The sequence below is a fragment of the Callorhinus ursinus genome, unplaced genomic scaffold, assembly GCF_003265705.2.
Source record: "Callorhinus ursinus isolate GAN/ISIS: 27379988/994484 unplaced genomic scaffold, GSC_fseal_2.0 scaffold18, whole genome shotgun sequence".
Taxonomy (NCBI): Eukaryota; Metazoa; Chordata; class Mammalia; order Carnivora; family Otariidae; genus Callorhinus; species Callorhinus ursinus.
This window is the reverse complement of record NW_027397080.1, coordinates 11,171,016-11,197,370: the sequence shown is the minus strand read 5'-3', so window position 1 is coordinate 11,197,370 and position 26,355 is coordinate 11,171,016. Positions and strand designations below refer to the sequence as shown.

Sequence of the window (26,355 nt, the reverse complement as noted above, 5' to 3'; positions counted from 1 at the left end):
GGCTGGTTGAAGACGACCTGGCACAGTCACTCCTGACTATCACCTGACATGACCTTGGGGAGGGCCACATGCCACCTCCCTGCTTCAGTTTTCCGACCTGGAGAATGAGGATGATGGGTGTGAAGCTCTGAGCAGAGCTTCCAGGGATGGAACCAAGGAGAGGGGTTGGAACCCCCCAGTTCCAGGCTTTTTGTGCACCAGACACTCTGAGGTGTGGAGATCCAGCCGAGAAAAAAAAACGGATGTAAGCAGATGTTCTAAAGAGTGGGGAGAGGCACTGGTAATTTTAAATAGGGGGTCAGGGGAATCTCGCTGAGGGGATGACCTGAGGGGTGACGCCGGAAAGAGGTGAAAGAGTGAATCATGTGGATGCCTGGGAGGAAGAGCATTCCAGGTGGAGGGGACCACAAGTGCCAAGGCCCTGAGGTGGAAAGAGCGAGCCTGGTGTCTGAGGAACAGCAAGGAGGCCAGTGTGGCTGCAGAAGGGGATGAGAGAGGAGGGAGGTCAGAGAGGTGATGGGGGAGGGAGCAGGGTCAGAGGCTTTAAAAGAGGATTGAAGCCAAAGCAATATGAAAGAAAAGTGAGAAGAAAACCCAGAAGCTAAGGTGGCTCCTCTACCGGGTAAACTGAGGCACAAGCAATTGGGGGGGTGTATCAGGACAGGCAGACAGAAGAACATGGTGTGAACACATTTGTGTGGATACAGATCTTGCAGAAGGCGACGCAGCTGTGACTCTCTCATGAGAAGTCTGGCAAACGCTGGTGCGGTGGCAGGGAGCCCAGTAGCATGGAAGGTGGTGGAAACAGGTCTGGATGAGATTCGGAGAGCCCGGATTCCACCCTGGCTACGCCATGCACTTGCTGAGAGGTGCTTGGGGACTCACGTCCTTATCCGTGGGGTGAGGCAGGAGAAAAACAACAACATGCTTTGTTCAGAACTTTCTGGAGGCCTCAGATTCTGTTACTCCTCCCATTCTCTTGCTCAAGATAAACAAGCTGCGGCTGCTCTCTTGGACAATTTAAAAAAAATCTGTGGGGTTTACAGCGAGCGCCCATCTCACACGGTCGGGTAGACTTTGGGCATTGGGTCCCAGGCTGAGGGGAAAGCAGCACAGCTGCTGAGGTCAAGAGGCGACCCCTCCCCACCCCTGCACGGCCTCCTTTGGGAGCCACGGAGGCCATGGTGTGTCCATCACTGAGGTTCACCTAGATGATGCAGAGCGAGGTGTCTCAGCCCCAGCTGTACCCTAGAATAGCCCAGGGAGGTTAATACCCAGACCCCAGGCCGGACAAATGAGTTCAGTTCTCTCAGGGTGGGGAGCAGGAACAGCTCTCTCCAGGGGTCCCGACAGGGCTTCTTGGAGGGAAATACCAAATGGGTCCATTTCGGGCTTGATGTGCATGTATAAAACGCCTCCCACGGGCAACATGCTTTTACTTGCTCTTGAACCCTTCCAGAGCCTTGGAAGAGGGATCGCCCTCCCCTTTTGCAGATGAGGAAACCAAGGGGTAGTCAGAGTGGTTCACACATACAGCTGACCTTTGAACAAAACAGGGATGAATGGGTTCCACTCATACGTGGATATTTTAGTTACAGGACTGAAGATGAATTTTCTCTTAAGATTTTGTTAATAACATTCTCTTTTCTCTAGCTTACTTTATTGTCAGAATTCAGTATATAAGACATGTAACATACAAAATATGTGATCATCAGCTGTTCATATTATCAAAGTCAACAGTAGGTTACTATAGTTAAGTGTTTGGGGGAGTCAAAAGTTAGGTGCAGATTTGTGCACGGGAGGTTGGCACCTCTAACCCCCACATTGGTCAAGGTCAATTGTGTTTTGTATTCATATGTATTATACACTGTATTCTTAAAATAAAGTAAGCCAGAGAAAAGAAAATGTTAAGAAAATCATAAGGAAGGGCGCCTGGGTGGCTCAGATGGTTAAGCGTCTGCCTTCGGCTCAGGTCATGATCCCAGGGTCCTGGGATCGAGTCCCGCATAAGGCTCCCTGCTCCTTGGGAGCCTGCTTCTCCCTCTGCCTCTCTCTCTCTCATGAATAAATAAATAAAAAGTTTAAAAAAAAAAAGAAAATCATAAGGAAGAGAAAACACATTTATAGTACTGTGCTGTGTTTATAGAAAAAAATCTGCATATAAAATGGACCCACACAGTTCAAACACGTGTTGTTCAAGGGTCAGCTATACTCTTGATCCCCCACCCCCTGCACCGGGAGATAGACTTAGAGAGGAGGAAAGTGAGGCTCAGAGAGTTTCAGCGCCTTGCCCAAAGTCACACAGAGAGCACATGGTAGAGTCAGCGTTCCTTGCCAGCCCAGGTTGCTAAAAAAAAATGCAGTTTCTCTGGCAGTCATTCTAACCGAACGTCCCACTCCCCCAAATACCCACCTGGGGCTGTGGTTCTTGCTAAAGGGATACAGTGGAGTCATTACCAGACTCTGAACAGATAAAGCATTGCAAATTGAATGAGAAAATCTATTTTCACATCCTGATGAAGACATAACTGACACTGAATTGTTTTAGAGGAAAGCACAGCCCCTGGTTTTCTCTTTTTTAAAACTTAGAGTTATAGCTTTAGAAAAATAGGAGCAGCTGACTATCACAGATAAAAATGCCCTTTTGCCTAATGGGATCTTTAATAAGGAATCCTAATTAATTCTCCTGAATAGAGAACTTTTACACTGGTGTTATCTCAGCCCTGTGCTGATGGGCCTGGTTATTTCCAGATACAGAATAATGAATCTTTTCCAGCCGGGCTAGGAGTTGTCAGAGACTTAACTTCCCTGGAAGGTAATTACTTGCCAAGGCACCGGGGGTGGAGGTGGGGGGTTGAGGAGGGTAATTATAAGCGGGGGGCCTGGGGGCATTTTGAAGGGGGCTGAGGGTGGCATCCATGGGCAGGGGTTGGGAGACACAGTTGTGAAGGAGATGGCTGGTGGAAGCCATCCAGGATGTCATCCCCAGCTCAGAGCCAGGCCTAAGGGACACGTGCCTTTATGTGGAAAAATGCCACTTGATGGAGTTTGACAGATTCTGATAATTGCAAGAGCTGAACGGGCAGCCGACACAAGTCAGGAAGCAGGCCTGCCTGCGTCTCTCCTTGGTTGGGGCAAAGGCTGGGCTGTCACTGCCCGGGGACCTTTGTGACGTCCTTCAAGACAACACTAAATGAACAAGGTTATCTGGACAACTCAGGCCGCAGACCGGCAACGAGAAAGACGTGGTTGAATGACACGGGCCATTTGTCTGCAGTGACAGGGCTCTCCTACCGGGGGAGGCGGCTGGCCATCTGTCCCGGGCTCACGGCGTGTCTTCTAGGCAGCCGGTGGTACGTGGAGGCCGCCATGAGCCTGGCAGCTGGGAAGCTGGCCGGCGGCTCCAACCGAGCCCAGCCCGAAGGACAAAGGCAGCACAAGGGGAGAACAGGAGCCGAGGCTGGGGGCCCAGGAGGCCTTCCACGACACCCAGTCCGGAATTCCCACCCCCAGTCCTCAAGCTGCAGCTTCCCAGCTCCCACGTGACCTTGCGCAAGGAACCCTTGGAGTCTCGGTTTCTCCCAGTTAAAGATGCAAAGGAAATAATCAGCGTCAATGCCTGACGTGCAGTTGGCGCTTACAGAGTCCTTGTCTTTCCTTCCTCAAATCCTCCAGGAAACAAACCGTTGATTACCAAATTGGGGAGGTGGGGGTGGGTGGGTAAAACAGGTGAAGGGGGTTAAGAGGTAAAAAACTTCCAGTTATAAAAGAAACAAGTCATGGGGATGTAATGCCCCGCCTAGGGAATGGAATCAATATTATAATAACTCTGTATGGTGACAGATGGTAACTAGACTTATCATGGGGATCATTTCATAATGCATAAAAATATCCAATCGCTGTGATAGACACCTGAAACTAACAGGATATTGTACGTCAATTATACTTCAATTAAAAAACATTAAAAATAAATAATAAATAAGTAAATAATCGAATACATAAAACAACAAAAACAAAACCCTCCCAGTTCCAGGAAAATCACCTTGGCAGGCGTGGACCCTGTTGGCAGGGAATTGGTGGTGCTGTGTTCATACAGAAGTTAGGAAGTCTCTGTGCGCTGAGATGCATGTCCCCAGCAGGTGGCGGGCTGAGGAGGGGTGCAAAGGACTCACCCCCCCATAAAATTGAGGCAGCTGAGGTTCAGACACTGAACACTCTGCTCAAAGGGAAGTGTCAAAACCACATCGTTCCTCCTGTCTTTCTCTGTTTGCCCCTGAGGGCACCGCCAAAACAGCCCTGGGACCTCAGAGCTGCCTGGCCCAGACCGTGATGCCAATCTCTTGTCCTACTTGGGTCCAGGCCCCAGCTGCCTCCCTGACCCACCAGCTGCAGAGGCTAAGCCCCCGGTACCCGGGAAGCCCCGAAGGGAGCAGTGCGAGCCGTCTGTCTGCTAGGATGCTGTTGGAGTGGAGCGGGAGGTGCAGTGTGGACGGGGGCAGGTTGGGGCAGCAGGTGGGGCAGGGGAGGCCCTTCCAGGTGCTTTAGCCACGCAAGGTCAGAGAAAGGACATATGCAGGATTTAAAAGCTGGGAAGCTGGGCCTGTCCAAAATCGTCCATGCCAGATGTTTCTCGTGACTCTGTGCAAGGCCCTGGGAGGGTAAGTTCACTAGATCATGTGAATAGTTGGCAACAGGGCCAGCATTGAACCCAACACCAACTCCCAAATTCATGCCCTTTCCCTTATTCCACACGGTGAGGCGGGAGTCCTGGGGATCTTTCCCAGGATACCGGAGGGGAGATGTGGGGCCTCTCTGCAGACCTGGGCTCACGAAGCCGAGCTGGAGGTACGGCAGGCCAAGTCCCGGCTACCTCCCCACTTGGGCCAGGGACACCTGGAGTCACGGCATCACGCAGAAGGACCATAGGCATCCCAGGAGCAGGACCAAGTCCCCTGGGAACCCAGCACGCACCTCGCGTGGAAGTTAGCCCACGTGCTCTGCCATCAAACATCCTCTAGATGGGCCTGTCACAGACATCCTCCAAGGAGGTTTCACATCTACTTCACAGAGCTGGCGACGCAGACCATCAGGAGAGAGACCTGGGAGGCGGGAGAAGCACCGTGCAGAAACCACGTTGACACCCACCCCCTACTCGGGGAGCAGCCTGCAAGGTTCAATGGCGGGTCACAGGAACAGAGAAGACTCTAGCCTCATTCAAGGCAAAACTGAACGCTTGATTAAAAGGCCAGGGACCTGCTGCAGATCGGACTCTCGTGGGACATGAGGAGGAGACAGAATCCTGGAGACATCTGCAGGGTGGGGTGGGCAGGGGCTGCTCTCTGTGGGCTGGGACCCAGGACGGACTCACCAGGGCTCATGCAGGGAGGGCAGAGAGGACCTGTGACTTGTAAAGAGGAAATCAAAAAGCCACATCAACAATAGGGTCAGACCTGGAAAGGAATCAGAGCTCAGAGGAGCAGAAGAGAGAGGGGGTGGGGGTAGACCAGAGTTTAGAGTCCAGGGAACAGGGGTCCAACTCCTGGCTCAAACGCTTACTAGCTGTAGGACTTCTGGCCAGTTTCCTAACCTCCTAGAGTCAGCTTTTCTACCTGAAAAACAGGGAGGATGACACATCCCTTCACAAGAGTTTTGTCGGGATTTAAATGAGATAATGCACATGACACCCTTACTATAGGGCCTGACATGCAGTAGCTCTTAAAGATTATTACACCTGTTGAGGTAGGTTAAGGCAAGAGGGAGGCAGATAATCAGACTTGAAGAGGCCAGACTGACCAGAGCAGCACCTGCTCAAAGGACAAGATAGGGTCCCAGGAGTGGCTGGCCTAGGATCCAGGGGGAGGGGAATAGGTAGAACCCAGCCTAAGAGGTCAGTGTGCAGGGGAGGAGAAGGCAAAGCCTCTGAGACTCAGTTTCTTCATCTGCAAGGTAGGTAGGCAAACACCTAACCTGCAGATGGTACTGAAAATTCAATGAGACAAGATGTGAGACGTCATTCGGCACAGGAACCAACGGGCTCATGGAGGCAATCAAGAGACCCTCGAGCCTCGGCGCCTCCTCACCACCACCCAAAAGAAAGGCATATGGCGCTTGGTCGCACGGGCCTTGTCTCAGAGCCCTTTGGTAACAGGACGAATGCCAAGACAAATAAACAAGCAAACAATCTCTTGACTATTCAATGAACTGTCAGCAAATCTTTGCCCTTGTCTGTTGCCACGACTTGATTCAGAGATGATGGGTAAGTTCATGCTTTTTAAGAGTTTCTGTTGGAAGAAGGATGCCAGAGAAACTAAGTGGCTTATGCCAGTGCAGCAGGAGCCCAGCGGGGGTGGGGTGGGGCAGAGAGGCCAGCACGTCTCAAGGTTTCAGAAAGGAGACACTGCATAGGCCCATCCCAGGTAGACTAGGCGGTGAGGCTATATTTCAAAGCCAGAGGGTTGAGACTTTCTTGTTCAGCATCATAATCACAGGGCTTATCACAGAGCCTGATGCAGAGTAGGCAAGAAAAATCATTTGTTAAATAAATTAATAAAAATATTAATAAAAAACAGTATTTAGGAATCAGTGTGCCTCATTTTATGTGAAACAGGCACTTGCCCAAACTGGAACATAAACCATAACCAGACATATACGTCAAATGTGACCCAGGGATTTCCATGCCAAGAAATCCGATAATGGATCCATTCCTGAAAAGATGGAACATTTCATAACGGGCAAAAGTCCACCCTCTCCATATTGCTGCTCTGGAAAGGGTGGTTCTGTTTAGGTCAAGCGTGGCTCTAAAAATGTCATCTGCTTCCGAACACCTGGGACAATGATTACAAATCCCGAATTTAGACCCACTCGGAAATCTCAGAGTTAGTAGGCCGGGGTAGGACCCAGGATTCAGCATTCTAAACACCTTCCAGGCAACTCTGGGGAAGACAATCATCCCAGGAGAAGCCCATTTCCTATTTCCCTCTTTGATGTTCTTCATTACCTCCTTCCTAAAAGCCTAGCAAGCTCCATCAGTTTGTGATTCTCCCCTTTGATGCACAGAGAGCCCACGGGGAGCTTTGGAAGTATGGATGCCTGGGTCCCACCCCGAGGCAGTCTGACTCATTTGGTCTGGGGTGTTGTCTTGTCACCCCTGCTGGTTCTGACAAACGTCAGGGCCGCACTAACTTCGCTAAATCCTGTATCCCTGCACCTTTTCTCAGGCCCAGAGATCAATGTTAGCAGACCCCCTCTGGCTTTCCCTGAGTCTCCCCAACAGCCATATCTCCAATGACCAGAAGGGGCATCTGGAAGAAAGACGAAGCCACACACAGGACCTGCCTTTGAGGGTGGAGGCTGCAGACTGAGGATTAAAAGGGTCCCCAGCGGTCACCGAGTTCACTCCTGGCAATGGGGAGCCCGTTCATCACCCTCTGATTGCCTTTTCTCCTGTCTCCCTGGGGTTTGTAGGCAGGAGGCAAAGAGTACAGGAAGGCCTCCTGGTGGGACAGGTTGCTGGCAAATTGATTCTGCCCCAAGCCCGGGGCAGGCAGTGAGCACTGCCCATCAGATCTCTCACCTCCTTATTGCCAGGCCCAGCGTGCCGCTGCTCAGAGGAGGCGAAGGCCGTTGCTGGAACCCAGGTGGCTGCAGAAATTGACATCAGGTGCCAGACACCCATTTGCTTAACAAACTGGCTAATTTTAACCTCTGTCTCCCAGAGCAAAACTCCTTTGAAGGGGAGGAACAGAAAAGAAAGAAAGTGATATTTAACACATTTCTATTTCTGTGCTACTCAGTCTCTCTCTGAGGTTGCAAGTTGAAGCCTAATTGATTTCTTCGTCAAAAGAAAAAAAAAAAGACAGAAAGAAAAACAAACAAGCGAGAAACCTTACCTCACTCACATTGCAATCAAACCTCTCCAGCTCTGTCGACTGCTGAGCTTTTTATTTTTCAACACTGGCCAAGTGACTTGCATAATTTAAGATCCTTTCTAGCACTGATCAGCCTGCTCTGGCCAAGCAGTTTGCTGATTAATTATTAATCAGACTGAGTTTAGGATGAATAATCAGCAAGAGTCAGGGCTAATTTGCAAATGTCCCCCAAGAAGGTTATCACTTAAAATACTTGGTGGAGAGGCTCGATGTTAACCTTTGCAATTAGCCACAGGACATTGGTACTGGTGAGACAGAAGTAGGTCTCTCCTCCTACAAGCCAATCTTGGACACCTACTAAGTGCCAAGCACTGCATTTGGGGCTTTTCAAGGTTCTGCAGGCAGTGGAGGGGCAGGGGAAGCGCAAAGAAAAGAGACACATGTAAGCAAGCAAGAAAATATCTGGTATTGACAAATGACTAAAATAAAACCAGATGCTGGGATAGTGAGCAAGGGTTACTTTAGATTGTGTGCATAGGGAAGGCCTTTCTAAAGAGGGAAGATTTATTTATTTATTTTTTAAAGATTGTATTTATTTGAGAGAGACAGCACGAGCAGGGAGGGGCAGAAGGAGAACGATAGCTGACTGCCTGCTCAGCAGGGAGCCCGATGCAGGACTCGATCCCAGGACCCTGGGATCATGACCGGAGCCTAAGGCAGATGCTTAACCAACTTAACCAACCACTCAGGTGCCCCTAAAGAGGGAAGATTTAAATTGAACTTTTGCATTTCAAAAAAGCTGGGTCCTTAAAAAAAAAAAAACAAAAAAAACAAAAAAAAAACTTTGAAGGAAGAGAATCTTAAGCCCTGGGAAGAGCTAGTGCAGAAGGCCTAGGAGGAAGTCTGCTTAGCCCACCGAGAGACAGGAGGAAGGCGAGTGTAGCCGAGGAACGGTGAGGGGTGTGAGTGGTCGGAGGGAAGTCAAGGAGGTGGGCAGTGACCCAATAACATAGAGTCTTGTTGTAGGATTTTATTCTAAGTGCAATGGGAAGTCGTTAGCAAGCCTTAAACAAGGGAGACATGATTGGATGTATATAAACATCAGTCACCCAACTTACTGCATGGAGAATGGGTTACAAAGGGGCAGAAGCAGGGAGACAAGGCCACTGAGCAGCCAGAAATACTGGGGCATAGAATGGGCACGGACAGCTTCCTCTTGGGAGCAGACAGAGCTGGGGAAGGCTGGGCAGAGGACAGGTTAGGGGTGAGGAGGGAATGAGAAACCAATGTCCACGGACAGAAGAATGAACAAACAAAATGTGATACATAATACCACAGAGTCTTACTCAGCCATAAAAGGGAAGAGAATTCTGGGATGTGCCATAATATGGATGAACCTTGACAACAATCTAAGTGAAATAAGCCAACACAAAAGAACAAATACTGTATAATTCCACTTATATGAGGTCCCTAGACCAGTTAAATTCATAGAGACAGAGAAGTGGTTCTCAGAGGACGGGAGCAGATGGGGTGTCACTCAGTGGGGACAGAGAGGTTCAGGCTGGGAAGGTGAAAAATGTTCTAGAGTTGGAGGGCTGCTGGTTGTACAACCATGTGAAGGTACTTAATGCCACTTAATTGTAAACTCAGAAATGGTTAAAATGGCAAATTTTATGTACATTTTACCACAATAAAAAATATCTGCTTCAAAGTGTTCATTTTGAGATTCCTGTTAAAATTTTGAGATTCCTGTTACTATATATATATATATATATATATATATATATATATATATGGAGCCCAGAGGGTCCCTCCAGCCTAGACATTAAAGTTGAGTGCCACTGGCATAGAAATAAATGATAATGAAAGCCAAAATGTGATTTGTTGAGGTTACCTGGAAAAGAGAGTAAATGGAGAAGAGGAGGTTTCCAGGAGCCTGGGCAGTCCGCATGTGAGGGCAGGCCAGAGGCTGGAAGGTGGAGGAGACAGACAAGGAGATGGAGCAGGACTGGCCACAGGTGGCTAGCTGTGCAGCTCCATGACAGCCAAGGGAAGGGAACAGTTCAAGGACAGATGACCGGTGTCGTGTGCTGCCAAGAGGCCAAGTCAGGTGACAAGGGAGAAGCCACCCTGGATTTGGCAATCCAGAGGTCACTGGCAATCTTCTCGAGGTCAGCTTTAGTGGCAGGTGGGGCAGGCACAGAAAGGGTCCATTTCCAATAACTGGCAGCAGCTGCGTGGGAATGAGAAATGGGATTTGGGGGCGTGCTGCTTTTGTTTTGATTTTAGACAGTGGATACTAGAACATGTCTCTATGCTGTTAGCAATGTTCAAGAGAGAAGAAAAAAATAATGGATGCAAGAAAAAGGAGATGAATTTAGCAGGGAAGTCTGGGGAAGAGGAGGTCTAGAACATAAAGGGAGGGGCTGGCCTTTGACAGGAGCCTGGGTATCTCATTCACTGAAAGATGAGGTGTGGCAGAGAGATACTGACTCACCAACCCTTTCACCTGCTCATCACGTTTCCAGGCTTCTTTGCAGCTAGGCTGGACCACACGGTGATTTCTGGCCAATGAAATACGTGAGTGATATGTATCAGATCTGGGCTGGGGCAATGAAAAGCACGTGCTAGGTTCTCCACTCTTCTTCCCTACCATGGCATTGGAGAAGGCCACACATTCCAGATGGTGCATCTATAAGACCATGGAACTTCCATGAGCCTGGATACCCACCTGCATTATTACTATGTGGATCAGAGCCACTCTGGACTGACCCATGGCAGACAGGTCACATGAGTGAAAAAGAAACCTTTGAGGGATTATACCATTGAGTTTTAAGGTTAATGAAGCTCAAAGAAGGAAGTGGCAAGAGTTGAGGCCGGGGTGACAGGCAAGGGTTGGATCAAACAGGGCCTTATCAGTGGCTGGAATTTTATCCCACAGACAATGGAAAATGATTGAAAGTTTTTGCCTGGGGCTTAGCATGTCAGATCTGTATTTTAATTAAACCATTCTGGTACCAGTGGGGAGGATGAATTGAAGAGTGCCAAGAGGCTGGGAGATTAGTCAGGAGGTTATTACAACTCACAAAGAAGAAAAGATGAGGGGTTGAACTGGGGGAGTGGCAGTAAAGATGGAAAAATATGTTATAGGAGGTACACGGGGAGAACTCCAAGAACAGGGAGGATTCCCAGATTTCTGGAAGACTTGGTGGAAGGTGATACCATCAACTAAGAAAGCAAACAAACTCTGCCCATTTTAGTAGTCAATGATGAGTGACGTTGAGACATGCTGACTCGGGGACATTGGTAGACATCAAGGTGGAGACGTCCCACAGCTAGTAGGCTCTACAGTTTGATGCTCAGTGGGAGGCCAGGCTGGGGAGCCAGATCTGGGAGTTCTAAAAAACAGGTGGTACCTGAAACCGTGAGAGCAGATAAGAGTACCCCAGGAGAGCGTATGGAATGGGAAGAGCAGTAAGGCAAGCGCAGAGTCTTGGGGACATCAAAGGAAACAGAGAAGGAATGGTCAGAGAGGTCCAAGAAGCATCAGAGAGAGCAGCATAAAACAAAGAGAATGTTCTAAAAGGAGAGAATAACCAACAAGGTAAGAGAATGAAGAAGTGCCAGTAAGAGGAGATCTGAAGACCATCTCATGGATTTGGCACTGGAAGTGGTTAGCGATGGGGTGAGGGGTGGGTCTCTGATGATGATCCTAATATGAATGGTTTCAGAGGAAGGCTGGGGATAGAAGCCATGGAGAAGTAAGTGAGGAATTAATGTGGAGAGAGGACTTCGAGGCAGATCACTCGTCTGAGACCATGGATGAGAAGTTCCCAGAGGGGATAGGGTTCTCCTTGAAGCCTCCCACTTTTCAAGCCAACTTGGCCCTCTTGCTTCCCAGATGATGAAATCTGCTGAGTTCAACAGTGATCATCGGCCATTTCCTCACATTGTCAAATGCTGGTTTTCTGTATGAATCCTGCTTCCCTGGTGGGTCTGGGAGTGTCACACACTGGGCCCCTCAGCCACCAAATGAGGGCCAGCTGGGATGAAGGAAGTAGAGGCTCAGGGTTAGAACCAAGGGTTTAGGTCAGGCTCAGGAAGCCAGAAAATGTTGTAGGAGCAAGAGACAGGCAAAATCAAGATGAACCACGGGATAAGTGAGGCCAAGACTTGAGTAGAACAAACTTTTATGGTCAAGCTTCGTGAAAACAGAGACCAGGACTGGGGTCTTAAACATTCTGAATGAGCTGATGTCATTCTGGAAGGCAGGTTTTGCCAGAATGAGAGAGAGGTCTCTGGAAGGGCCCAGAACAGTTCCTTCCATCTGTCTTAGTGGCACCATCAGGCATCTGGCAGCTCCTCAATAGAGAGAGGTCGAAAAGAGCATCTTGTCTGGTGCCCTTCCCAGTCCTGGCCTGGGGCCCCTGTGCAGACGACGTACTTAGTACAAACCTGTTGCATGCAGTCAGATCCACGGGGGGCAGGACAGCTGCCTGACCCTCACTTCCCAAGCAGAGAACTTGGCCAAATCACAAGCTCTGGAGCCGAGTCACTGTGCCAACAGTGGACAACCCCAGCTCACTTCCTGCTCCTTCAGCTGCAGCTTTTGTTCTCTTTCTGAGAGCAAGTTCTCAGAGGCTCAGGGGAGTGAGGAAGTCACGTTGGTGCTCCGTGGAGAGCGCAGAAGGCGCAGCCCGGACTCTGCAGACGTGTTCTGCCAGTGGCGTGCTAGGGCACTAATCCTTTCCTACTGCTCAGCAGTGGGGCTGGGAATGCTATTTCCAACTCTTGAGAGATAGGGGAGATGACATTTTAAAGGGCTGGTTATTTATGGCCTGGCTCCTGATGGATACAACAGATGCAATTTCATGGGCTCCATCAGAAGAGAACAGCTTCTTGGGGTGGCTGAAAGCATTGTGATATGGCAGGGAAGGAGGGTGAAGCAAGGGCCTCAGGACCCCACAGGAAGGCGGGAGGTTCTGTGTCTCGGCTGGAATAGGCTTATCCCCCTCCCAGCTCCAAGTGCCACTGGGTTCAGCAGCCTTGGTCATGCACCATCTTAGCTGCTTCCTGAGCTTCTCTGCCAGCTTGAGACCTTGACCCTGCCTTGTTCTTGATGTTCAAACAAACCAAAATCCCAGAGGACAGGCATTAGGCTCATGACACTCCCATGTATGAAGTTTAAGGACATATAGGGTGCTGTGATGATGGACTTTTGCAGGTGCAATCCCCTCTGCCCTGAATGCTGATCCCTGAGTCCTTCCCATGGTGGCTCTTTCTCAGTAGTCAGGTCTCAACCTAAATCTGACCCCCTCCGAGAGGCCTCCCCTGACCACTTCATATTGATAGGGCCCCACTGCTCCTAGTCCTCATCCGGTTCATTTCCTTCATGACAGTCAACACAAGGCATTTTACATTTATTTTGTGATTTTTATTAATGTCAATCTCTGCCAGGTAGACCAGAAGTCCCACAAAGGCAGAGGCTTTATCTGCCTCCTCCAGTACTATATTCCCATGCCAAGCCCAAGGTTGGCAACAGAAGCCCTAAGTAGTCTGCTTGAATGAATAAATCATGGTGGAAGGTGTTGGTAATAAAGACGAAGTCGGTAAGGGTGACCATGATGATGGAGATACTGCCAAGGATGATGGTCCTGGTGCTGCTCCTGACAGTGACTTCTCAAGGCCCTGCCACGGTATTTAGCCCAACTCCAAGCTTTCCAGGCCTCGCTATCGATTCCCCCTGACCATGTCCACTAGAGAGCCTCAAAAGCCTGTAGGTCAGCACTCAAGGGCACCTGTGTCCCTGTCCCCAAGCCATGCTCCTTCTGCTGTGTCCCTCCTACCACAGTCAGCCAGCCAGGAACCTGGGAGTCAACACAGACTCTCCCCTCTCTCCATTCCTCCTTTCTAATGAACCCCCCAAAACAGCTGATTCTGCATCTGAGATGTTTCTTGATGTCACCCCCTCCTCTCCATCCCTTCACAGCTGCCCTAATTCAAGGCTGGATTATCTCCTGCCTGGGTGGTCACGAAAACAGTTTTATCACTGGTTTCCGAGCCTTCCAGTTGGAGCCAATTAAAATTCAGAGTAATTGCATTACTTCTCCGCTTAGAACACTTCCACAGCCTGTTACAGTGTTTGGAATTCTCTCCTAGCTTCTGAACACGGGACAAGATTCTCCCGGACCCGTGGTCTCCCTGCGCTCACCCTGCACCCCCCTGCAGTGCCCCCAATACACCAAGGCCCTTTCCTGCTCCGAGACCGTGGTAAACTCCTGCAACTCAGTTGAATTTAAAAGTCACCCCCTCTGGGGCTCATTTATCAGTCCTTCCAGCAGCCCCTCCCACCATGACAGGAAAACATCATCTTCTCTGTGACTCAGTTTGCCTTTGGTGAACCACCCTCCTCCACTCCCCATCCGGGAGCTTGAGCAGGACAGAGTCACGCGACCTAGGCCTGGCCCGAGAGAACACTCACAGTGCATCTTAGGGCTTTTGTGGGACCCACCAGGAAAGAGAAGCTTCCTTTTTGCTGGGATTGCTAAACCAACAGAATGCACGAAGCTGCATTTCCATCATGGGGAAAGCATGCCTGAGGAAGCCAACACATAAGAGAGCAAAGCTGTGGGAGGGAGAGAAATAGATTCTGATGGTATTATTTGCATACCTTGATCCAGCAGTCCCTGAAGCCAATCCCTCGGCTTTTCAGTTACAGAAGCCAGCACATTCCCTTTTTAGCTTGAGTCAGCTGGAGGTGGGTTTCTATTTCTTGAACCAAAAGAATACTAACTATTACATTTCTCTTTTCAGTCTCCACGGGAGCTTCTTTACACCTTTTAGAAAAGCCCCTAACATAGGATATTGTCAAGCATTTAATTATAGTCTGCCTCTTCGCCCTGACTGTGAGCTCCAGGGTCCGGCATGATGCATGGCTATTACATAAATGGGGATAAATAATTCCTTGGGGACGGGCCTGTGTCTTTGTCTCCCCAGCACCTAGGAGAGCCTAGTTCCTAGAAGGCTCTCAATAAATGATTACTGAAAATAAATAGGGGAAAAGTAACAAAGAACGTAAATGATCTAAACCAATGGTTTGATGAAGTACATGTGAATGAGTAAATAAATGAATAGTTATTATTAACAAATCCCCGTTGGCATGCTGTTCTCATTCTAATTATATCTGGATCTAATGACTCCTGAATGAAATATCTAGTTAAAAGTCGCTGAGATCAAATGGTTCTAGTTGGCTCAAATTTCATGGGTAAAATGCTTAATAATTAAAACAAAGTCTTTCAAAGAGGAAAAAGACTGTTGCTAGCAAAATTATCAAACTGAATGTCTGTAAAGTGGATGGGAACTTTTGTACTTCCACCTATAAAAAAAACAAAAGCAAAAAAGGAAGGGGAACAAAGGAAAGAAAAACTCTCAAAGCTGGATCCAGAGAGGAGGCTGAACCTGCTCTCCAGGGAAATTCTCTTTCTAGAAACAGCCCAAGAGTATTGGGCAGCCCCAGGTGGCAGGAGATCCAGACAGTCCAGCAGGTTCTCTTGTATTGTTCTCCAGGAGGAGGAGCCACTGAGGCTCAGAGGCAGACGGTAGAACCCCAGTGTGGGTGCACCGTGGAGAGAGTCCTGGGACCACTTCCTGGCCCTGCACCTGAGGGATCAGGGCAGCTCCCATGTTGGGTAGGGTGCCCGGCAGCAGCCCTAGGATGATGCTCTCCCTGTCCCCTTCTCTCCCATATCCACATGGTACCCACCCTTCGAAGCCTGTCTCCAATGCAGCCCCTGCCTTGAGGCCTTGGTCCTCCCACCTGAGGGCAGCAGTCTCTTCTGGAGCCCTGCAGCGTGCCCTCCTTTCCTTCCCTACTTCAAAGGTTTGGTGGAGGCAAGTCTGTCACATAGAAGTCCATGGGGGCTTGGCTAGGGGTGTGGGGACATAGAGAATGGGCAGGAAGATCGCAAATGACCTGAGTGAAACAAATAAAGAATGGAAGTCCAAGTATACTGAAGGGGGCAGGGAAGACAGGATGGGAATCACTGGTAGAGACTGACCACGGGGGTGACAATCAAGAAGCTGGAGGGGGAGGGTTCTAGGATCTGCACAGAAATCCCACAGGTGGGAAGGAGCTCTGAACTCCTTCCACCAGCCTCCCCACCACAAACACACCCCCTGCGGCTGGCCCTTTGGCCGGCCCCCAGGAAAAGGGTGGCTTCAGTTCTGAGCATGGGTCAGGCCTTGCCTGCCGTCCCTGTTACAGGACAAAACTGTACACCACCCCCCCCCCGCCCCGGGAGGGAAGGAGAGAAGCAGAGAAAGAGAAGGAGAAAAGGAGAGAGGAAGGTCCAGCGGAACTCTGTGGCATCATCGATTAGAGCCAGCGAGAGGGTGCCAGGCAGAGATGTGCTTCCCCTCTGGGTCTGGGACAGTGGTCTCCTGAACGTCTTCTCCAGATTCTCTGCCCCTTCTCCCCAACTCTGCAGGCCCCCTCTGGGCAGGCACTGTGCCTGACCCCCAGCCAAGTCCCCCTGCTCCTAGCCCTGCCCAGAACAGCCACTATTACCACATTGGTCCACCTTCCTCTTCTGCTTTTCTTTAAAGACTCATTTATTTATTTGAGAGAGAGAGAGAGAGAGCGAGAGTGAGAATGAGGGGTGAAGGAAGGGGGGAGAATCCTCAAGCAGACTCCCTGCTGAGCGTGGAGCCCAGCGCGGGGCTCGATTCCAGGACCCCGAGGTCATGACCTGAGCCGAAATCAAGAGTCTGATGCTCAACCAATGGAGCCACCCAGGCGCCCTCTCTTCTGCTTTCCTAAGAAGGCAGCTCATTGGCCAGTCTGGGGCTGGGTCCAGCCAAGAAGAGGCGATGCTGCCTGCAACATGCTCACAAAATGTGGCTCTGGGAAGACAGTTCCAACAAAATCACTGCCCTCTCTTCTGACCTTTGCAAGGGCATCCTCCAGTCTGACCCAGGGGCTCTCTGCCAGTTCACCTTACCTGGATTTCCAGGCAATTCCCCCAGGAGCTGAGTCAGCTGGAGGGACCGGGCCGTGTCTCTCTGCCTGGTGAGATGCCGCTAGGCTGGCAGGCTGGGAAGAACGGCCTCAATGGGATCACCTCGACTCCGGTCCCCATCCCAGGAGTATTGTGTCTACCGTGAGCCAGGCAGCAGCTTACATGCCCAGCCCTTTCAACATGCTTTGTAGGTTTGATGAGGCCCGTTTTTCAGATGTGGAAGGAAACCGAGACTCAGAAGTAAGTAAATATGTTTTAACAACTACTAAGAGGTGGATCTGGGTTTTGAGCCCAAATCTGTCTGATTCCCAGGCTTGCTGTCTCCCCAGTTAGATGCCAAGATACACAGACCTCTCTCCTATTCTTGGAGGGCATGTCTGGCTTTCTCTCCTTCCTTAGCCCAGAGGAAGAGCCTAGAGAGACTCAAATGGATAGTGTCAAGCATGAGGCAGACAGAGGAGGGGAGAAATTCTGGCTCTCCTGTCTTCTCAGAGAGCTTTCATTCACTGATTTTCTCCACAGTGGAGAGGCCGGCTGGGTACTGGGCTGGCAATTGCTTGTACTTGTTATAACATGATCCTGATACCCTCCAGGGACACAGAACCCAGGGTCTTAAACAACTGAGTTTTTAAACCGCAGCTTACACCTGCCCAGTCCTAGCCATCTGAAAATGTCCGGGGGTCTCATGAGGAACTTTAGCAATGGTGAGAGTATTTTCATAGAATTTGAGGGGAAGGTATGGGGCTCCATGAAGGACACAGCCAACTGACTTGGTCAGAGCAGAGCAAAGCCCCACCACCCCCAAGAAGGATCAGTGAGAGAATATCTGGCCCCTGAACTGAGTTCAGTGAACTAGAGACAGAAGTATGTATGTGTAACAGCGGTTCACTTGGTGATGTGTAGATGGTGGTGATTTGGCCGTGTGTGTATGTGTGTGTGTGTGTGTGTGTGTGTGTGTGTGTAGTGGGGGAGGAATACCAAATACACTATCTGGATTGTAACTCTCAGTCAGTTCAAACCCAGCTTTTGCTCATGGACAATCACAAAATAAAAATAAAAATAAAAAAAGCAATTAACTAGAGAGAGTACATCTAAAATACTTGGGGATCTCTGGACACGTCAGAGGTACAGGGCCTGGTGCTCACCATAGTAACAGCCCTTTCCTCTTCCAAGCGTGGACTGCCGGGTTCCCAGTGGCCAGTCACGGACCAGGAAGCAGGAAGCCACGGAGCACCGTTTTGTTGATGTAGGTGCTCCTTGGGGCTCCGCCGCTCCGGGCACTCGCAGCTCTTTCTGTGCCCCCTCGTATCCCATCTTTCATTGTTCCAGGGCAAGGCAGCAAACTGATTATATCCTGCCACATTTTTGGCTTTAAACTGTCCTTTGTTTTACGAAATAATGTTCTGAGGAGTTGGCAGGTTTTTTTTCTAATGTCCTTACCTGGCAAAATAAAAAAATGATCAACCCTCTATTTCCCTAATTGTTTGGAAATTTTACTGGTCGGTGAAATCCAAACAACCGGAACCCCTAATGAAAACTCTCCTGCTTGTATCCCACAGGGGGAGGAGAAGAGTGGGGAACTGAGTCAGGAACATCCCATGCCACCCCCCCCCCCCGCCGCCCCACCATCCTCAATCAAGTGGGAATCTGCCATCTGGGAAGGAGGTAGTGGATTTTTTTTTTCCCTTTCAAAACTGCCTCTATCTTCTCAATAGGTGAAGGGATGCCCAGTTGTTCACATTCATGTTTTCTAACAGGATCTGCAGTTTTTCTATGACTTGGCACAGCCCTCAAGAAAACATCCTAAAATCTTAATGCACGGCGATATAAAGCAGCATCCTCATAAACCAGCAGCATCACATTTTCACAGGAACCCAGGGATCCATAAAGGACAGGGGCAGACGAGAGCGTGAGTCCTCTGCACACACATCCTGAACCTCCAAGTTTGTTTATCAGTAATTGCTATGCAAGTATAAATTAGAAAAACAAATGCATCCTGCCTAGAAATGGTGACACCAACCCTGTAAATAATTATAATTTAATCTTATAGCGAAGAGTTCTGAATGACTCCCCTAATGATTTCCTCTGCTTAATTCCTTCCCCACTGAGTGAACTTAATAGGAAAAGGAATAGTCTTTCAGATTTGTTTCACTCCAGAAGTTTGGACAACGTGTGGATTCACACCTGGGCGGGGGCAGAAGCTGTGGGATACCATTTGGCGCACAGATAAACAAGGGAGTCGAAGAGGCCTTGGGACTAGAAGAGACAGAACTGGCAGGCCTATTCATCTTGGCAACTGTTTACAGAAGCGAAAACTTGGGAACGACCTAATAAGAGATCCAATGAGTAAACCCTTGTCGGTCTGACGAGGGAATGCCCCACAGCCGTGGCAAGCCTTCACAAACGTAAGGTGCGTGACGGAACGTGCTGTCATGGCTACAATGATGGCCTTCCACGTCTAACTGACTTGGGGTCAAATCCTGGCTCTGCTCCTTACTAGCTGTGTGACTTCAAGCAAGTGACACAACCTCTCTGGACCTCATTTTCCTCATCTGTAAAAGGAGGAAGAGGATGCTACCTACTTCACAGAGTTTCTATAAGGAAGAAATGAAATTCCAGCCGTAAGAGCTTAGAACCAGCCTGCGACACATTGGTAACAAATGCTCAACAAATGATGCTTATTATTATGCCTCTTATGTTTTGGAAGCATCTGCGAAAATATAGGGAAATTTTTCATTATAAAATGCTAAGTTAAGAATATATAACCACAGATAGATTTTAGGATCCTAATTTTGCAATATTAAAACATATATAAATAGCCAGCTAGCTTGATCCAAGCAAAGCGAAAAAAGGCCGAAGGGGAGTACATCAAACTCTTAATATTTCATATTCATTTCTCAATGCCTTTTTATGTTTTCTGTAAGAAGCAGCTGTGTTACATTTACAGTCACAAAAACAGGTATTTAACAAAAAGAGGCAGGGGACGGAGGGCCTCAGGCTGGCAGGGCACTGAGGTCCCAGTGCAGAAGGGGGGCACCCAGGCTTTTGTCCCCACTCCTAGCACCACATGCCCAGCCCCTGCCCCAGACTATTGACAGAACAGCCACCTACCCACAGCTGTCTGTTTTTGGCTCACATGTGCTTCTCTCAACTCCCCATTCAGGGGAGTGAATGATCTGGCCAAGTTCACTCAACAAGCTTATGACACCAAGGTCTTCTGACTCCCAGGTCGGATTGCCTTCCACCGTACCAGGAGATTTGAGTTCTCGGGGCTACACCGGTCCCCGAATCTCCAAGTCCATACTGGGAAGATTTCAGTTCCCATTCTATCTCCCTGCAATAGTCAAACTTGGTTCCTACTGTGGGTTTGTCTGGTTTTCTCACCCTCCAAGGACCTTCTCTTACACAGCTGATGTTTCTACCATGTGGCATGACACCTTGTCTGAAAGAGGTATTCAACAAATGTGCCCCTGCCTCCTGTTTGCTTCCTGCCCCTCCCTTCCTCCCACTCACACTGACTGCCACGCCTCCTTCCCACGCACTGTCCTCCCCTGACTCTCAGAGTCCTCGGGGACACCTCCTCTGCCCTCCTCCCCGGAGCCGCAATGAAGCCTGCAAGATGCCCCCCTATCTTATCTGAAGCACATCTTGACACACCCTTTTGTGGGCACCTGAGGTGCGGACACAGGTCCCCCTGCGCCCTCATCCTGATAACACAGCCACGAGGAGACGACAAGAGAATATTCTAACCCCATACCACCATTCAAGGCTTGTCACCCAGACAGGAAGCTGGACACTTCTGGAAGCCAACCTCCGCTCAGGCATGCCCTAAGGATCTAAGTCTGGGACAGTACGAGCAACTAAGGCTGAGAAGTCGCGTCATCCTTCTCCTGAATCCATCAACACAGAGTCTCCATGGCGAGTAGAGCAAGCCAGAACGACAGGGAGAAGGTTAGTCCTTCCCATCAGAAACCCAGACGTCACGCCTTGCCCGGTGCAGGGCCCTGGAAACTGCCACTTAACGATTCTGTTCCCTTTGTTGGATGCTAGAATATGCCCTCCACAATTGCAACTGTACTTCAGTCATTGCACTGAGACCCATGGCCTGAGAAACAGGACATTTTTAGACTCAGTGCAAGTCACTCCCCCAAGGCCCAACACGAAATTCTTCAGCAAGGGTATACTTCAAATCAGATACCAAAATCATTGTAAAAATGGACCCCGGCTCTGAAAACATGCAGTGAGTTTTCATCACAATGAGAACCACACTCGTCAACTGTGGGTCCAAGATGCGGCAAAGGGGCCTCCGAGCGCAGGCCCTGCCACTGAGGAGACTGTGCATCCGGGTGAGCCCCAGTTTCTGGGGACCAGGGAGGGGGCAGGGCAGTGTGCTTACCACAGGGAGGAGCCTTCAGTGCCTGTGACTTCCAGAAAGTCGTAACCGTCCTCCAGCTGGAAGTCGATAAAGACCAGGGCGATGGTATCTCCCAGCTCTGCCAGGATGGTCCACGTGCAGTCGGCATTGTTGTGGTACTCCGACGGGAAGTGGGGGCTAGAGATGATGCCACTCTGACCCCGCAGCGTCCCCCCGCAGGCATCGTCAGCTGTGGGCACAAAGACAAGGGGCTCACGTGAGCTGGTCTTGTTCTCAGGCCCTGGCACTCATGGGCTTCACCCATGACAGGCAGGAAGGGTCCCAGCATGGGACACACAGGCAAGATGGGCCGAGAGCCGAGTCCGACCTGGCCTAAGAATAACGCTGCCAGAGACTTCCATCGCCCTTACCATTCGCCAGGCCCTGTTCTGAGAATTTCAGATCTGACTGCCCTCACTGAACAGACGAGGAAACCGAGGCACAGGGAGGTCATGTCACCTACTTAAGGTCACACAGCCACAGAGCTGTGACTGAACTCTGACATTCAGGGCACCTTCGGGGTGCCACACATACTGCTGTGTCATGAGCAAGGAAGGACTCAGCTCTCACCTTTACTGCCACGGTCACCGCTGTGGGGAACAGAACATTTCTTCCCACCTGATCTTAGGAAGCCTCCAATGTGGGGAAACAAAACGAAAACGCAACACAGATCCCTGGGGCGACACTCAAAAGGGCGGCCTGGCCAGACCTCTGCGATCCTCCGTCCTACCCTTGTCTGTGGGCCGACTCTGTTCTCACGCCATGCACGGTCAGCCTGCTGCCCTTCACCCACACTGCTCCCTTGGCCTAGGATGCCCTCTTGAGGCCCGACTCCAATGCCGCCTCTTGGGAGAGCCTCATGCCCTCCAGTGTTTAGGGACTGCTCTCTCCTCTGGGCTGCAACACGTCCGACGGTAGACATGGTACACTGCCCTGTCCAAGAGACCCATTCATCCGTCTGTCTGCCACACCGGTTCTGAGCTCCGCTGGGAACCTCCAAGGGCGGGGACCGCATTTTACTCCTCCTGCCACACAACCTGGCAGTCACACCACTCCGGCTGAAAGCCCCAGTTGAGGCTTGATGTTCCAAAAAAATGATCTGGGGAACATGCTCTGACATAGAATAGTTAAGAGGCCTGGCTTCGGAATTATTGCAGACGGCAATCTGAATCCTTTCCCTGCTGCTCACCAGCTGGGCGGTGTAAAGGAAGTCATCCAAACCCTAAGCCTGTTGTCCTGGAGCCTGTATGCACGCGAGTGAGTGTAGTACACTTAGCATGTGTTGTTAGAGGCAGGACTACGTGGGGAAGGAAGGAGAAAGGCAGTAGCCATGTTCCAACGTGTGCCAGAGGCAGCCTAGTGACAATAATGAAAGCTCATATTTCTTGAGCACTTAAACTACACCAAGCACCATTCTAACGATGCTATGAATTTCATGTAGTCCTTACTTGGACCCTGTAAAGAATCATTCCCATTTTGCAGCTAAGGAAACCAAGGCATGCAGAGATTCAGGCATTTGCCACAGGTGACACAACTCATAGTGACTGAAGGAGCTGGAATTCTAAGCCTGATTCCAGGGCCTGTGCCCTTAACCAATACAGCCTCCCATCTCCCAGGAGTACAGTTCATACTTGGAAGACATAGATAAAACAGCAAATTACTTTGCTTGGGTGAGTCAGTTTGGGAAAAGTTAACAGAGGAGATGCCCTTAGAGCTAGGTTTTGAAGGATGAATAGGAGTTCTCTAGATAGAGAAGAAAGGGAACGGCACTTAAGAAAACAGGGAGACGAATGTCATAAGCCCAGAAGCACAAAGGCACACGGCATGCCTAAGATAAGTGGTTCTAGATGGCTTATCACAGAGCGAACCGAGAGGAATGGTGGGTGATAGTACTGGAAATGGAGGAAGGAGCCACATGACAGAGAACACTGGGCCAAGAAGATTTGGAAGCAGCAGACTATATTGGAAAGAAAATGGATTTGGGGGTCAGGAAGGCCTAGATCTGAATTCAGCCTCCACAATTCCCCAGCTTCAATTCTGGCAGCTTCATTTGGCTTTCTTGTACGATGGTTTGCTCGGATAACTGAATGGGATCATTAACGGGACAGTGCCTAGTGTCAGCCAGCGGCTGGCCCATGTAGATGCCCAACAAGTACTAAGTTCTCCTTTTCCTTCCACTTCATCTTGGGAATCAAAGGTAGTGAAGGAATATGATTGAGTTTGCATTTTAGAAAGATCACTGGGGCCATGGCACAGAGGAGGTCTGAGTCAGGGGAGTGGGCAGGATGCTTTTGGTAGGACATAGTCACCAAAGTCCAGGGGAAGCCAGATGACATCAGAGCTGAGGCCATGGGGACTGCAGGAAGAGCACTGATTTCGGAGAGATTTAAGAAGCAGAATCTACAGGCTTTGGCAGTTGGGAGGGATGAGCTCCCGGTTTGGGGCATGAGAATCTGGATGAATGAAATGTACCTCCTGTGACAGGGAACCCAGGAGAAGGGTACCTTGTGGTGGGGAAGGCAAGCCGGAGTCCAGTTTTGGATCCCGGGGCTGAGTGTTTATGTGGGATGTCCTGCTGGAGAGACTGAGCTGACAGCTGCATATGCAGAAGCAGTGTGGGATGGAGGTCAAGGTGAGTTCATCCGGGGGTCCTGAACTATTCTCACAATGTCATTGTACAGGGTCAAGATCTATTTCAAGAGAATGAGCCTATTTCCAAATGCCAACTCTTAGCGTGAAGAGGTTGTCTTAATCATCAAAGCCTGGATGAGTGGCAGCGGCAGTGGGAGGAAGAGAAGGAACAGAAGGGTTCAGGAGCCAGGCAGGGAAGAAGAGAAAGGACATGGTCTCCACCCGGGAGTGGCCAGCGAGGGAGAGGAGGAGGCAAGGAGGAGGTGGAGGTTTCTAACAGGGCAGCATCATGATGCTGTTTGGGTAAAGGCGGGGGGCGAAAGAGAAGCAGCTCTGCGAGACAGTGATGGCCCTCAGCACTCCCATGCTGATTATGAGCTGCTGAGGGCTGACAGGTGGCGGTGCCCACAGAGAGCACGAGCTGGGGAGCCTGCGAGGCTGGGAGTCAGCGGGATGAAGAGCAACGGCGGCTCCACGGGAGTAAAGAAGGCCCGGGAAGAGCGACATTTAATGATCAGCAGGCAGAAGTAGAGGCCCCTGAAAAGAAGAGCGGTCAGGGTCAGGCAGGAGGGGAACTCCGGGAGGGGGGATGGGGGAAGGGAGCAGTGTCAGGAGTGAGGGATGGAGTGGCAAGCCCTGGTCCACGCTGTCCCGTTTCCTCGGGCCTGTGAGTCCGGGTCAGCGTAGCAGCCGGCCATGCTAGAGGGGAGTAGGTCGTGGGGGAAGACAGTGACTCAGGCCTCTGTGTGGTGCTGGTCTTAGAAACCCAAGCAGACATCCTACACTGTTCGCAAACCTCAGCCACCCAAGCCCACCCTCGTGCTCTCCGCCCACTGACCCTGACCTTCCGGCATTTCCTTCCCAGTGTGTCGGCACCATCCACCTAGTGCCTCGTGCCAGAGGGCTGGGGTCATCAGCCCCCTCGCCCACATGCCACACCTAGCCGGAGACCAAAACCCGTCCTTCCTTGTAAGTAGCTCTTGACCGGGTCTCCCATCTACCCTGCACCTGCTCCACGTGAAGCCATGCGACCGTCCAAGTCAGCCACAGCCATGAGGCCTCCCTCCTGGTCTCCAAACATCCCTCCTGCTCCAGCCCATTATTCTTCACACAGAAGCCTGAGTGATCCTGGAAACACAGACTTGAGAACACCCCTCCTCTCTGTAAGAACCTTCAGTAACTCCCACTGTCACTCATGAGAGTAGAACATCCTGTGGCTTATAAAGACGTACAGGGCCTTACTTCACACCAGTCTCTCCCCGCCCACTTCCCACCGCCACATTGGCCTCCTTCCAGCTCTTCTGATGTACCAAGCATCTCCCTGTTCCAGGACCTGGAGAGTGCCAGTTACTCTTTCTGGAAACTTCTTCCCTACCTCGTTGGGCCTGGCCGGCCCCTCCTCAGCCTTTAGGTGCCAGTCTAAGTGTCACTTCCTCAAGGATCTTTCCAGACACAGAAACCCCTTCCCCCCATCTTATGCTTTCAGAGCAGGACATACTTTCCCATAATGAATCATTTTCCCAAATTCATTGATGGGTTATGTCACTTATTTAATGTCTAGACTGTAAACTCCATGAGGGCAGGGGCCATGTCTGTGGGCAGCGAGCCTGGGCAGAGGCTGCTCGGTCACTGTGGCTGGGTGGTGTGCAGCCTGTCACGGCCCTAAGTGCCTTCTGCCATCCAGCTGCCGCCTGAGGCAGGGGCTTTGCGAAGTTCGTTCTCCATGTGAGGTGTAAGTTTCACCCGAAGGAACGTCTTTTAGAACAACATACCTTTGCCTCTGGACCCAGAAGCTCGGTAGCAAGTCTCTCTTGCTGGGAAGGACAAAGGACTATTGACATCAAGCAAAGGGTTTAATGGCGCTCGATGGAGCCTCGGGGCTACTCAGCTCAGAGGAAATGAAAATGCCTCCAACATCTACCACTTCTCTTGGCGTATGGCAGGCACTCAGTAAACAGCTGCTGAACAAGGAAATGAAACAGGATGGGGAAGCTCAGAGAGGTTAAGTAACTTCCCTAAGGTCACACAGTGGATGGCCAGTTAGGATTCCAGCCAAGTCTCTCTGGCACTAGGACTGTGGCCTCTTTCAAGACACCACATGGGGGGGGGCGGAGCAAGATGGCGGAGGAGTAGGAGACCTGGACTTCGTCTGGCCTCAGGAATTCAGCTGAATAGGGATCAAACCATTCTGAACACCTACAAACTCAACAGGAGATCGAAGAAGAGAGTAGCAACAACTCTCTGAACAGAGAAGCGACCACTTGCTAGAAGGTAGGACGTGCAGAGAAGTGAATCCGAGGCGATATTCGGAAGGATAGACGGCGGGGGAGGGGGCCTCCGTCGACCACTTCTGGCAAGTGATAGAGCCGCAGAGCACAAAATCGGACCTTTTAGAAGTCGGTTCCGCTGAGGGACGTCACGCCAG

The 26,355-nt window shown here is 50.4% G+C and overlaps 1 protein-coding gene across 1 annotated transcript in view; it reads right to left on the bottom strand.

Moving 5' to 3' along the window:
- CSMD2 (CUB and Sushi multiple domains 2) overlaps positions 1 to 26,355 on the bottom strand; it is a 598,617-nt gene that overhangs the window by 353,717 nt on the left and 218,545 nt on the right. The window contains exon 5 of the mRNA XM_073902955.1: positions 21,282 to 21,489. Within this exon, the coding sequence (XP_073759056.1) occupies positions 21,282 to 21,489 (208 nt within the window). The remainder of the gene's footprint in view (positions 1 to 21,281; positions 21,490 to 26,355) is intronic.